At 41.3% G+C, this 14901-nt stretch overlaps 1 protein-coding gene across 1 annotated transcript in view; it reads left to right on the top strand.

The window, feature by feature from the left end:
* The window catches only part of DEUP1 (deuterosome assembly protein 1), an 85389-nt gene extending 70912 nt beyond the window's left edge, over positions 1–14477 (top strand). Inside the window, exons 15-16 of the mRNA XM_047071966.1 lie at positions 4261–4375; positions 14301–14477. Coding sequence (XP_046927922.1) covers positions 4261–4375; positions 14301–14477 — 292 coding nt within the window. The remainder of the gene's footprint in view (positions 1–4260; positions 4376–14300) is intronic.
* The last annotated feature ends 424 nt before the right edge of the window (positions 14478–14901 follow it).

The following is a 14901-nucleotide window of genomic DNA, read 5'->3' as shown; positions in this document are numbered from 1 at the left end:
CCCTAAAGCTGTTAGGGCCTTCCTGTGCACGTTAGTACTGGTCTGTATCGAGCACCCATTAGGCGCAGAACGTTGTTTCCTATTCTTGCTTGTTGGGAACAACTTTGAAAGCCTTGGATGAAGGTACCAGGTGCCGTCATTTAGAAGACAGTTCTTCCGCCTTTTATTATTTTTAAAAAGTAATTTTATTGTTTGGGTTGCCCCCTTTTTTCTTTGCTGGGCAGTACAGAATGTGTTAAAAGTGCCTAACAAAAACAAGACAGTAGGGGACGCAGAAAGCAACACAAGAGGTAAAATGCTCAGCAGGAGATGATCTTAATAAGCAGTCAGGACTACTCTTCGTGCCGCAGAGCCGCGTGTCCTGCCAGCCTCATCTGTTGAGAGTTTCATTAAATTTGTTTTAATGCCTTGCCTGATTTCAGTGTTCTCCAGTGACCTGATTTTTAAGAGAAACTGCATTTCAAATGTTCTGAATAAATTATTATCATGTAGAACCCAGTATGGGGAAAGCGTTGTTGAGTTGCAAGGACCCTGAACCCAGCAGCAGAGAGCTGTAAAATACATGTCTATTAATTTTAGCAAGTGAAAATGAAATGTTCCTTCTTTCCCTCACAGCACAGCTCAGTGAAGCCTAGATATATTTGTTAGGCATAAACATCATCGGAAAATACTGAGTCATATTTACATAGTGCTGGCTAATGTCACAAGGTCTTATCAAACTATTTTAGAAAGGAAAAAGCTTTTAGGCAAACGTATATGAAGATGATGTTCCACAAAATGTTTAAGCCAATTTTTTAGGCACTTCCTCCTTTTAGCTGAGGAAGATTTGCATAATACATCTTTAAATAATCTTTTGTCTGCTTGGAAGTAACCCAATTTTTGTTGTTGTTTTTCATTCCTATTAGAAGTAATAGGAAGTTCTTCATGCTCATCCACTTGAAAATGTGAAGCATTTTGGGATATTCTAACAGATTTGCTTTCCGATAAGAAAGTTATTCAGCACTTAAAGAAATTATGAATAAGATGCAATTTAATTTGGTGAGGATGTATTGAATTTTTAACATTTTTTAAAAAATTTTATTTATTTGGGGGCACCTGAGTGGCTCAGTCGGTTGAGTGTCTGACTTCGGCTCAGGTCATGATCTCACAGTTCGTGGGTTCGAGCCCCGCAGCGGGCTCTGTGCTGACAGCTTGGAGACTGGAGCCTGCTTTGGACTCTGCGTCTCCCTCTCTCTCTCTGCCCCTCCCCTGCTCATGCTCTGTCTCTCTCTGTCTCAAAAATAAACATTAAAAAATTTTTATTTATTTTGAGAGAGAGCACGCGAGCAGGGGAGGGGCGGAGAGAGAGGGAAACAGAGAATCCCAAGCAGGCTCCGCTGACACAGGCTTGATCTCACAAACTGAGTGACCATGACCTGAGCCGAAATCAAGAGCCGGATGCTTAGCCAAATGAGCCACTCAGGTGCCCCTGTATTGAATATTTTAAAAGTTTTTAAAAGTCAGAGTTTTGTAGCTTAAGGATGAAAGCTAATTTGAAATAGTGGTACCCAGAGCAATTAATATGTGACTAATTTTAATGACAACTCAATTTTGTAATAAATGGAGTTTCTTCTCTATATATGATACATACTTAAAGGTTACATCATGTACAGGAAAGAGTTTAGTAGTCCTCACATTAATCATTAAAATTGCTTCAAAGGCAGTTCATAAATAAAACGTTTCTAATACTAAGAAAATCACAAAGTCGGTAGGTTTGTCATAACCACTCTCACAGGATCCCTTGTCAAAGAACGAACAGTCATCTAGAAGCAAAAAAGCAAGTTGAGAAAATTTTGCGCCAAGGTGTTACTCAAGAAGAAACAAAACATAGCAGGCTGAGCAGTTGTGGGCCGGGAAATAATGAGTTGTTCAAAGAACCGGGAGCATCATGTGGAGCGTTAGGAGGTGAGGCGGAAGCAGGCAAATTAGCGGTTTGTGAAGGGATCCTATTCCATGCTGAGGACGTTATCCCATAGCCCGGGGAAAACTAACTGAAGGCCAGGAAGGGATGGACAGTTAGACACGTCTGAACATTGCAGACAGTGGACCCAGGTCTCAAGTGGGCAGAGTTCTGTTCCCAACAACAACTGAGGCCTGCTTTCCTGGCAGAAGTAGGCAGAGGCCTTGGACTAGGGCCTGTGGGAAAGCTGACTGGACAGACCAACTCGTGAGAGGCTACTAAAAGCCATCCGAGGGGCGCCTGGGTGGCTCAGTCGGTTAAGCCTCCGACTTCAGCTCAGGTCACGATCTCGCGGTCCGTGAGTTCGAGCCCCGCGTCAGGCTCTGGGCTGATGGCTCGGAGCCTGGAGCCTGCTTCCGATTCTGTGTCTCCCTCTCTCTCTGCCCCTCCCCCGTTCATGCTCTGTCTCTCTCTGTCCCAAAAATAAATAAACGTTAAAAAAAAAATTTTTAAAGCCATCCGAAATAATTCTGAGGAGCTTTTAAAATGATATACTGAGCATTTCTTGCAAGGTGGTTTAGGAAGTATTTGAATCGCTGCATTCTAGAAGAAGAACTTTTCAGCTATAAAGATGATTTAAAGCAAAAGTACTTTACTCCCTAATGTAGTCTTTCCTTTCAATCTCTGCATTTTATTGATCGTACAATAAAAGAATGTTCGTATGTAAGTTTTAGTAATTAACACTATAAAACTGTATCGATACGTCCAAAGCCAAGTGGATAATTGAGAGAATTCTTTAGATAATTTAGGACAAATAACACTTTCCCTGAAATCTTTGTATAATTGAGATTACAACGAGATATATCTTTCTTGAGTCACTTCCATAATTATCTTCTTTTGTCCCACTGTGCTTTAAAGTATAGATGGGAGCCTCCCTCAAATTAAAAGGTTCAGCTGAAGATTCTATGCATCTAGATGTACTATGCAATTGTTATAATTCTATCTGAATTGCGGATGTTTCATCTTAACGTGCACATCATAAACCATGTTATTTCAGTTTAATTTGCTGTTCTGTTTCCATGGTAATTATGGTTTGGGAGAATGGATTTTAAAAAAGATATATTTCAAGATAAGTAAAAACGGAAAGCACGTTGTGTTTGTTTTTTATGTCCTAATTTACAGATGTCTCACTTAACTTTTATTGCTATTTGTATGCATCGCTTTGAAATGTTTACATAATAAGAAACCAGTCTGTGGAGACAGATAGTCTTTGGATAAGAACAGAGAGCAATGATGTAAATTTGTTTGAACCGTGCAAAATTCAAATGTGAAGGCTTTGAAAATGGTAAATCATTACCTATGGAGAATTTGAATAATCAGTAAAAATGAATAAATAAGTTTAAGGTGAAGGGATTCTTATGTTTCCTGGGCTTTGATGATTTTGATTAAATTTCAACCCCAATTTCATGAATTAATGTGCAGAAAGATATTTATTCAGTTCTGAACAGCTCATACCATAGGATCTTTTTATGTAAAATTTTAAGGCAAGTTCGTTTGGTTTTTTGTTTTATTATTCATTTGTTTAGTCAGCATACGAAAATTTTAAATCTCACTGGTCTTTTATTCAGTTTCATCTTCTACTTTATATGTTAGCACAAACAACCAATTCTGTACTGTACCTTCCACCCAAATTGTGGAGTGCAAGTCTCCTAACAACTCATTTTTTATCATTGAAAAAACTAAAGTCACAGAAAGATCTAGTTACCTGCTTAAGGTCAAGGTCATACAACTAAGTGTGGAAGAGCTAAGGAGAAGATATTAATTGAAAAATACGTTACAAATTATTAAGCCCTATAGGAATTAGAATTATTGTACAAGGACTTATTCTGACATCAAACAAAACAAAACAAAAGAAGTATAATTCTGTTAAGAAAGCCAGCAAGGTTAAGTGAACTACAGAATACAAAAAGAGGATTATTTAGACTTCTCGAGGGCAGCATTGTTAGCTGTTCTGAGATTTTTCTGAAACGGGTATCATGTTTTTTAATTAAATGGCAAAGAGATTTGAAAGTAACATAGAAAAGGATGCAACAGAGGCAATAAGGATAGAAGAATATTTTTAACAATTACAAAGTTTTCTGTCCATTATTAACCATTAGAAATGACTTACCAGGAAAATTATTTTCAAAGAGACCCTGAGATAAGCCCAACACTTTTGTGATGCTCTCCCCTCTGTGAGACATCAGAGAAATGTAAGTGCTTAGCTACATGAACCAGCAGTATCCTTGGTGGTGGTGATGACGACCATCTTCCTCTTTTAGACTTAGCCAAGACCGGGAACCCAACAGAAGTGTGACACCTCCTCTGCCGCCTTTGCCATTTCAAACCAGAGAAGTGACAAGTCCCCTGGTTAGCGATGACGAAGTGTTCCCACTGGTGAGTTGCTGGTTGTGGTTATTTTTTTCCTTGAAGGACTGATGACTTTTACAGTGATACCTATATACTGGTATATATACACTCAGTTGTTGGGGAAAAAAAAAAATTGTTGCTTCTTGACTAGGACTCCAAGGTGGGCCTGTGCATCATTTTGGCCTTGCCTTTCTATAGAAGGAAAAGAGATCCGTAATGTTTCATGAAGTATTTCAATCTCTGGTTACTCACCTCTAGTGCAGGCCAGAATTATGGGGGATGCTTTTGAAAATCTTGAGTGCTTGGGACTTATCCCTAAACATCCCACGAGCCCTCCACGATCTGAATATTTTAAAGAGCTACAAGTGATCTTTTATGCCTGTTTAAAAAAATCTTTTCTATTGACTCTGACATACATACAGAAGCTTGCACAAATCAGAATTGGACAGCTTGATGAATTAGCACAAAGGGCACATCAGTGCAACTACTACCCAGGTAGAACAGAACATTGGTAGCACTCCAGAGGCACCCCTCACATCCCCTTCCAGTCACTCCTTCGACTTGCCCCCAAGGTAACCACTGTCCTGACTTCTAACGTCATATATTTGTTGTGGCCATTTGTCGATTTTACGTAAGTAGAATCCTATTACCTGTGTCCTTTGTGTCTGGCTTCTTTTGCTCAGCATTATTTCTGAGATTCGTCACCCATATTGTTTTATATGGCTGTACTTGATCCATTTTTGTTTCTCTATAGTATTCCATTGTATATAAATGCTACGTAGAATGACACCACAATCTACCCATTCTACTGTCAACAGATGTTTGAGTTATGTCCTGCTTGGAAATAGCTCTGCTAAAAGCATTCTTGCATATGTCTCTGGGTACACATGGGTACACGTTTCTATTGCGTTTACTCCTAAGAGTGGAGCTGCTAGGTCATAGGATAAGCTGCAGAAGGTCAGCTTTTGGAGGTAGTGCCGAGCAGTTTTCCTAACTGCTGGAGCCAGTTAATGCCCCAATAAGTAGTCTATGAGTGTCCTTGTTACATATTCTTTCCAACACTTGGCATTATTTGGTCTTTTTCATTTTAGCTTTCCTGGTCAGTGTGTAGTAACTTCCTATTGTGGTTTTAATTATTTGTCTGGTGACTAATGGAGTTGAGGACTTTTTCATGTATTTATTGGCCATTTTGATATTCTCCTTCGTGAAGTGCCTGTTCAGTTTCCTTGCCTAATTTTCTGTTGGATTGTCTTTATTCTCATCGATTTGTATGAATTCTTTACATGTTCTGAAGTTAAGTCCTTTGTTGATTATATATATCGCAGATATCTTCTCCTGTTCTTAACTTGACTCTTCACTTAAGGGTATCTTTTGGTAACCAGAAGTTCCTAATATTAATACATCCAAACTTATTAATCTTTTCCTTTATGGTTAACATTTTTTGGTATGCTATTTAAAACTTTTCTCGTCCCAAGTTATAAAAATATTATTCTATGTTACCTCCTAGAACCTTTGGCTCTTTACCTTTTGTGTTTACATCTACGCCTGGAATTACCTTTTACCTATGGTGCAAGGTAATATTCTCAATCCCTTCCCCCGTGGAAATAGCCGGTTGAACTTGCACATGTCTTTCAGTCCTGTAGATTCTATTTTTTTGTTTAGTTTTCTTGATCTATTGTACTAAGACCTCCAGGAAATGTTGAGTAGTGGCCATGGTAGAGCCCGCATCTTTCTCTCCTCAGTTACTGCAGAGGGAAAGCTTTACGATATTTGCTAGAGATGTTTTGTAGATTTCTTTTAAAGATTAAGGAAATTCCCTCTTATTTCTAGATTGCTAACTCTGTCCATGAATTGATATGGAATTTTATCAAATACTTTTTCTGCCTCTTTTGACATTACCAAAAAGAAAAAAGAAAAAAAAAAAAGAAATGACCATGTGAGTTTTCTCTTTTGCTTGCCTAATGTGATGTATTTCTCGATTTTTGGTTGTTAACCCACCTCTGAATTCTCGGAATAAACTCCACTCGATAGCTGGATTTGGTTTGCTCACGTTGGCTTAGAATTTTTGCTTTGTGTTCACTAGAATAATTAGCCTGTAGTGTTCCTTTGCTGTCCTTGTCAAGCGCTGATATCAGATGCCGCTGACCTCATAAGACAGGGAAAGCGTTCTTCATCTCATATTCCTCTGTTTCCTCATTTTCCTTGGCAATCTGTGTTGGTTTCTATGCAGAAGGTGAAAGAGCCAGCTCTCCCTGTCTTGAGAGAGTGGCCTCGTGCAGGTTAATTTAGGATTTACATTTTTTGGTTCTTGACTTTTCATTTGATCCTCTTAGTGTCTAGTTCTGTGCTGAAATTTTCTACTTTATGATTTAATTTCTTGAACATAATAATCACAGGGTTTTTTAAAGTAGCTATTTGCCTCCGAAAGTAAGTCGTACTGGTGGCAATTACTTTCACTTGTATTCAAAGTACATTTGTGTAATTTTCACTGCCTCTCCCTGATATGCTAATGGATACAAATTATAAACAATGACAACAGAAAATGTCTAAACTGGATGGGGTGTCCCATGAGTACTTTACTGCTTTTCTGGAATCCATCACCTTCTTTTGGGAGAGACTGGAAGTCAGAGTCAAGCTATTTCGGAAGGAGATGACTTCAAACCATTAACTTTTGAAGTGTCAGAGACCTCTAAAGCCTTGAAATGCTCTTTTGTGTTCATCTCAACATAAAATGCCAAAGTTATCTGAAAAGAATAAAATTCTATGCCAACAAAGTAAACGAAATCAACTTCCTCATTTTAGCTGTAGGAACTAAGGGGACTTAGCCAATTCTGTATCGCAAATTTTTGATCTTGAAGGACTCCAAAGCAAGCATGTACTCCAGTGAGGCAAAAGGAAAACAAAACATGATGAATTGCTAAATGCCCCATGGTTCTAATATCAGATGATTTTAGCATTTTAGGATCGTTAGTCTCTGCTCAGATATCGCCTCATCCGAGATGTCTGAGCAGCCAACCTGTGGCGGCCCCTCCCTCTTCGATCCCTTGTCCTGTGTTTGTTTGTTTGTTTTCATAGCACTTCACCGTAAGACATTTTATGTCTGCTTGTTTGTTTGCCTCCCTCCCCTAGAATTTAAGCTCCATGAAAGCAGAGATTTTTTTTTTCTGTCTTTGTTTTACCATTGTAACCCCAGCACCTAAAATAGTGTGTGGTACTCGTAGGCACGTAAAAAGCATACAAGAGTATCTGTTGTATTAACTTAATAGACACTGGCCTTCCTTCTGTCTCTAAAATTCCACATTACTCCTTTGAGGATGTTCATGAGCCCCAGAGTCACTAGGAAAGAAAATTCTCTACTGTTTTAGGTCTGGGCGTGGGGAATTTAATCTGTGACAGGGCCCCAGAGTCTGAAAGACATAGCCCAGTCCACTGTTCTGAGTCCAGTGGTTTCTGTCAACTTCTGCATTTTAACTTCTATGTCAGTAGTGTCCCTACCGAGAGCACCAGCGACCTTCTAGTTGTTAATTAAATATGCTTTTAAGAACTCATCTTCCTTCATCATTTTTTCTTGAAACTCATATCCTCTGGCTTCTATCTGAAGCCAATGACACTATTTTCCACTGATTTTTCCTGCTGCCTGTTTCCTTTTTCCCAGTCTGCTTCCAAGTTTCTCTCTCCTATGCCTGTCCTTAGATGTCATCGTTCGTTCGTAAAATCAACATGTATTACAAGCACCCAGGATATGGAAGGTTCTGTTTTAAACACATCTTTGATGAGACAGACAAGTCTACAGTCTAGTGAAAAAAAAGAGAGGAACCCCATCGATGGATGAATGAATAAACAAATAGTGTTATAGACACACACGATGGAATACTATGTAGCCATAAAAAGGAGTGAAGTATTGATATATGCTATATTGCGGCAGGTGAACCTCCAAAATATTATGCTAAGTGAAAGCAATTAGCCACAAGAGGTCATATATTGTATTATTCCACCTATGAGAAGTGCTCAGAACAGGTAAATCATAGAAACAGGGTGCAGACTGATGGTTCCACGAGCAGTGCAGGGAGCAGGGAATGAGGATCAGTGGCTTGATGGGTTCAGGTTCCTTTCAGGATGATGAAAATATTTTGTAACTAGAGAGAGATGGTGGTTGCACAACATTGCGAATGTACTAAGTCAGAACCAAATGAACCAAATTGTTCATTTTTAAATGGTCTTATTTTATGTGCCCTGTACCTCAAAAAAGGGAAGGGACAACTAATGACTAGAAACAAATGAATATGTAAGAAAATATCAAAGAATGGTAAATTCTACGAGGAAAGAAAAGCCAGTGATATGATAGGAAGTGATGGCAGTGTGGGGAATTACTGTCAGTTGAGTGGCCAGGAGAATGAGGAGGGGACGCTGAGGGGGGACCTAAATTAACAGAAAAAGATCTAAAGACCTGGAGGAAGAGGGCTTCCGGCCGAGAGAACCACTAGTGCAAATCTGCAAGGCAGAAACAAGAGTAGTAAAGTTTGAGAACCAAAAGGGGCGTGGGTGGGGTCTGGAGCCTAGAAGGGGAGAGAGAGAATGGAATGAAAGGGGGGCCAGAGAAGCAGTCAGAGGAAGACCATATGTGGAGAGACTGTAGGCCATAGGAAGGAATTTGACTTTCGTTTCAAAAATACCTTTGAAAAGACCCTTTGAGTGCCAAATAAGCAATAAATTCTAGAGGGCCAAACGGAGAAGCGGGGAGAACCATCTCCGGGCTCTTTTCAGTAGTCCGGGCAAGAGATGATGATGCTGGCTTGGCAGCGTGGACACAGAATAACACAGCGGATCCAGGAAACGCTAGAAGTAAAATATGGGGATCATCAGCATAGGGCTGGTATTTCAATCTATAGGACTGGATGAGTATAAATAGGGAAACTCCCAAGACCAGGCCTTAGACCACAATACTTAGTGGTCTGGTGGGGATCTTCAAGGAGAGGAGCAAAGTTTGATGGTGAAGAGGGGGGACCCATGAGTGACGAGATTCATCTGCAGAAGCAGCCACTGAGAAGACAAGAAGGAATAGAATCCACAGTACAGATAGGAGTAAGAGTCCCTGAAACAGAGTATGGCCTGAAATATGGCTATGGTGCAAATGGGTGTAGAGAGGAAGGGGCTCCCTCCCGAGAAAGAGGCGAGGACACCCGGTAATGAGTGAGAAAATGAATATACTAGTAGAATGGGCAGATGGTGTTAACTAACCTTTGACACATGAGGTCCTCAACTGTAAGTAAAAGCAGTCCCTGCAGTAATAGAATTCCTCCTCCATCCACCCACCCCAGCATTCAGCTGCTCAGGTGCAGGCATGCGTCAGCACTTTATTTAGGCTTGGGTTTTACCAAGTACCTAGAACAGAGGAATGGTTACAACGATGGATCTGGAATATAAGCAGAGTCAGAAGGGAATGGATGCTGTGAGAAAGTAGGAATATGAGACGAAATAAGGTGGAAGGGTAATGGGTGGGTTGCTGAAAATCTTGATTAGTAAATAATGAAGTTATCATTGATGACAGTGTCAAGAACACAGCCATGGGAGTGGGTGCCTGAAATGAAGCACTCTCCTAGATTCCTTTTTTTTTTTTTTTTTTTGAGAAACAGAGTGAGACAAAGCGTGAGCGGGGGAGGGGCAGAGAGAGAAGGAGACAGAATCTGAAGCAGGCTCCAGGCTCTGAGCAAGCGGTCAGCACAGAGCCTGATGCAGGGCTCGAACCCACAAACTGTAAGATCATGACCTGAGCCGAAGTCGGACGCTCAACCGACTGCGCCACCCAGGCGCCCCCAAGATTCCATTTTTGAACTGCTGTTTTTATTTGCATGTTTTGGATGATTTCAGTCAGACTCACAGCTTTAATTATCTATAACTTTGAAATATCTCTAATCCAAACCAACCTTTTGGGATCTGGATTGATATGTCTCATTGTCTGCATGACAATCTGAGCCCCAAGTCACCTCTAACTCAGCATTATTTAAGATCAAATGCATTTTCTTCATTCATATATTAATTCAAAATTTTGTTTGAAATATACTCTGTGCTAGAAACTGCTAGAATCTGGAGAATCCAAAATAAATAAGACCTTACCCTTAATGGGCTCCTTCTACTGTTTTTCGTTTGTCAATAAATGGCGTTGATGTCACACAATCATCACTCAAGCCAGAAGTTGGGAAGTCATCTGAGATCAGGTTTCCTAGAATCTGAGATGAAGATTCCTATGAAAGTGATTTATTGAGGGTACTATTCTTGGCAGGAGGAGAGTCAGGGAAGCAGTCTAGGGGAAGGGAGAAAAGCTAAACAAGGATAAGATCTCAGCTAGAGAGGAGATTGGCGTGGTCTCACCAGGAACTTGGGGCACAAATTGCACAACAGAGTTGGTTCCCCCAGAGACAAGAAGTCTGGCATTTTGTACCCCCTGTCAGTCAGTCATTGCCTCTTAGAGGAGAAGGGAATGGGCTGAGGGGGGTATTACAACTTCCCAGATGAGGCAGAAGGCTCCGGTTCAGCTGAGGGCAGGTCTCCAGAGAACCAACAACCAAAGCAGCTGGAGGACAGATGCACCAGCCTGGTGAAGGAAATTCCAGTAGGGCACCAACAGCATCCACTATAGTCCACCTCTTGAACCACTCAGATCCGTGTTCAACTCCTGTTGTTCATTCCACTCAGACCTGTCTTCTCCAAGATTCTGACTGGTCATAATTTCTGGGAAAACCTATAAGAGGAGGGTTGCTACAACTTGATGCTACAACCGGTCTCAAGGACTTGATAGACACCATCCCCTCACCCATTCTAGATTCCCCTCCCTCTCAGCTGGCCAGGTAGCTTGCCTTGTGGGGTGAGCCCCTGGTTCCCATGGCTTTATCCGGATGTGGTTTGCCATTTACAGTTAAAGCTGGGCATGAGAGTATTCAAAGAAACCTCAGTGGCTCGCCTAAACATAAAATATATTCTTCACTGCCCCCATTATACAGTAGTAGCCTTTGTAATGATTAGGGCCAGGTACCCCTGCCAGTATAGCACCTCTTTTCTGTGCCTCTGAACTGCCAGCATGAGGAGCCCAAAGTGGCTAGGTGCCAGCTAGTGCTTTAAGTGTAGTGAGACTCTTACAGGTCTCTTGGTAGAGGCATTTCTCCCTCTGAGACCGGGACCTGTAGATCAACAGAGCCTAAAGATACAAAGACAGAAGGTACTAATTCTCCAAGTGGGTCAACAGAAATGATAGAGTGGAGCCATTCCTACATCCTCCGTTTCATTCCCAGATTCGTGTATTCTACCTGTTGGAAATACAGTAGCATATAAGGGCCATTGGTTTAAAGTCTATACCATATCCTGAAGAATAGTACCCCATCCTCACAAGTTAAAATTTGCAAGCTGATGCCTCAGTTCTGCCTTCAAGAAGCCTATCAGGCTAGCATCCTCTAGATGGTGCTATATGTGGTAAGACCAATGAATACCATGGTCATGCCCCCACTGCCGTACTCCTCTGCTGTAAGGTAGGTTCCTTTACTACTAATCAGGATCCCACGTCAGTAAATCAGTCTCTCTGCGAGCTTTCAGGTAGTGGTCAAGGCCAAGGCCCTTCAGGCAGGAAAGGCAAACCCATACAGTATATGTCAGTGCTGCTGGTAAGGATGAAACATTGCCCTTTCCAAGGTGTCAGGGACCTGGTGTAAACAAATTGCCAACAAGAGGCTGGTTGGTCTCTTTGAGGGATGGTGCCATGTCAGGAACTCAGCTCTAGTCTCTATTGCAAGCAGATCAGACATTCAACAAGCAACAGTTCACTAAATTAACCTTGGTGAAAGGGAGACCATGCTGTTGGGCCCGTCCATAATTTCCACCAGAGTGGCCAAGGACAGAGGCTAGATCAAGTCATCATACCCGCTTCTTAGATGCTCTGTCTCAACTCAGTAGCATTAGAGGAACTGTTTTGTCAACAGTAGACGGTTTTCTGCCCCAGATGGCATGGCCTTGGCTTCAAAATCTTAAGGGTCTTCAATGCAACTTGACTCGTGAAACTTTGCAGAGGCTGCACAAAGCAATTTTTTTTCTGTATCAGAGATTCTTCTAGTATGAGATCTTCCAAGTCATTTTGCCCAGGTGGTAGGACTGCTCGTACCCCATTCCCAACCTACTGCAGTGTCCTTTCTTGCTCTGGGCTCTACCGCAAACACAAAATGAAACAGAAACAGCCTTCTGTGTCACCCAGTAAATGAGTCAGATTATTCCACCCAAGAGTGGAAGATGCTGCTTCCAAAACCTGAAGAGACCTACCAAGCTTTGTGCTTCTTTAGTGATAAGAAATGCAAGGTGCATTAATTTGTGCTTAAGAGATATCCTACCATGCTCCATATAACTGGACACCTAAAAACGTGTCAAGCCCAGGGCTCCTGGGTGGCTCAGTCGGTTAAGCATCCAATTTTGGCTCAGGTCATGACCTCACAGTGTGTGGGTTCGAGCTCCATGTTGGGCTCTGTGCTGACAGCTCAGAACCTGGAGCCTGCTTCAGATTCTGTGTCTCCCTCTCTCTGCCCCTCTCCCGCTCTCTCTTGCTCTCAAAACAATAAATGGATATTAAAAAAAATTTTTTTTTAAGTGTCAAGCCTATGAACCATTTATGGGGTTTATCTTTCACTCTCTGGATGGAGTGTGTCCTTCCAAGCCTTCGACATACTTGCCACTTCCTGCTCATCAGATCTTAGCGTGATGTTAATGTTACTACATTATGCCCTATAATTTATAGCCCTTGGAATGTCCAGACGGCCCAGGCTTCTTCAGAATTTATTGTGACAGCATCCTTACATAACACATAACACTGGGGCAAGAACATGAATGTGTACTGTTGTCTGTCCCACGTGGACACCAGCTACTTCTGATCCTCCTCCTCATTGGGTATTAAAAGAGTGCATTTGTCAAGTCAACAGCAGCATATCGTGTACCTAAGTCTAAGTAGAGATACTCTATTCGGCACCACAGACACAGCTGGCGCTACTACTTGGATGAGTTTCTACGGCACTCCATTATCATCCGCCATGATCCATACACTTTGTCAGAGGCCAGACTTACGAACTCAATTCCCCTAGAGCAGGGTTCACCGGCATCCAGATCGTCAACTCTTGAAACACCATATAAAGCTCCATTCTTCCAATAAAACAAAAGTTGAAGAAGAGTTCAGGGACCCCAGAACTAGAAAATTAAAGTACAGATGTCCTCAACTTATTTTTTAAATTAACCTAAAACAGTAGTTTGAATGAAGCACGCACACACGTGTGTGTGTGTGTGCATGTGCACACGCGTGCATTAGTAAGAACTTAGGTCACAGGCAGTTAAATGAGCACTTCCATATTGCCGTGAAGTGTGGAACTGGGCGCTTACCATGACGCTTTCTCAGTGGACAAACGAAATACTTTCCCGCGTCATGGCGTTCCCCAGGAGGAAGCCACTCTTACCCAGGATGCATCGTGCTGCCAGTCCTCCTCACCCGGCCAACTCCAAACAGCGATTAGCTCCCATTTTCAGCCAGTCCTTAATTTTTCCCCCTATATAAGCTTTCTTTGCCCCCGTCCTACTGTAATCTTAACATTAGCTTTTTGGAGTTGCTTGTTTTCAGATGAAAACCCTTGGCTTTACAAATTAGTTGAGTGTGTTTGAGGCAAGTTCCATGGGAATTTTGTGGGCCCTGCATTTGCAGCTGGGCACGGTAATATTCATTTCTGGAGCTTTTGAATATAAGGGTGCTGTGATGTTGTCATTTGTGGAGGATTGCACGAGCAGTCACTGCGTTATACCAGTAGGGACGGTTCAGCCTGGATTGTTTCATTAAGAGCTGTACCGTCTGACAGCGTGCCGGGGATGAGGCATGCCTGGAAACAGGAAGGTTTAAAAGGCTTTGTGTTCCTCACCTAACGTTTCTTTCTCTCTTTAGTCTCCCCCAGATATAGTCTTCCCAGCCTCTTTGGCTGCACAGCATTTCCTTCTGGAGGAAGAGAAGCGAGCAAAAGAATTTGAAAAACTTCTCAATACACATATTGATGAACTGCAAAAACATACAGAATTCACTCTTAATAAATACACCAAGCTAAAACAAAATAGACACATTTGAGCTTTTAAACTCTTTTATTTGCTTCCCCCACCCCAAGGGGAAAAAAAAAAAAAAGCTCTGGCAAAATATTTACAAAGCTGGATAATGAAACTGAGAAATTTTGTTCTGTTTTCTTGAGTAAATCATTTCTGTTAGGCAGCTAGAAAATAGTAGGTATTTTGTTCGAGAAAGCTGTTTGTATTTCTGCATTAACATAATAAATTCTTTGGCTATAGAGTTACTATTAAAAAAAATGACTACTCCAAAAGAGATTTTTTTTTTCCAGTCTAAAGAATATTTTGGAATTAAATATGGAGTTTTTTCCCCCACTTGAATCATGTATACCGAAAACCCATTTCCTCTGTAACAACACAAAACGAGGGAAAGGGAAAATGCTGCATTTCAAATATCCAGGGCAGCTCAGTTGTACTGGGTTTGAAAACTC

This window comes from Lynx rufus, unplaced genomic scaffold (genome assembly GCF_022079265.1).
Source record: "Lynx rufus isolate CCGP_SWC_20201006 ecotype Redwood Valley unplaced genomic scaffold, mLynRuf1.p SCAF_9, whole genome shotgun sequence".
Classification (NCBI taxonomy): domain Eukaryota; kingdom Metazoa; phylum Chordata; class Mammalia; order Carnivora; family Felidae; genus Lynx; species Lynx rufus.
The sequence above is the reverse complement of the archived record's forward strand: the minus strand, read 5'-3'. Positions and strand labels throughout refer to the sequence as shown.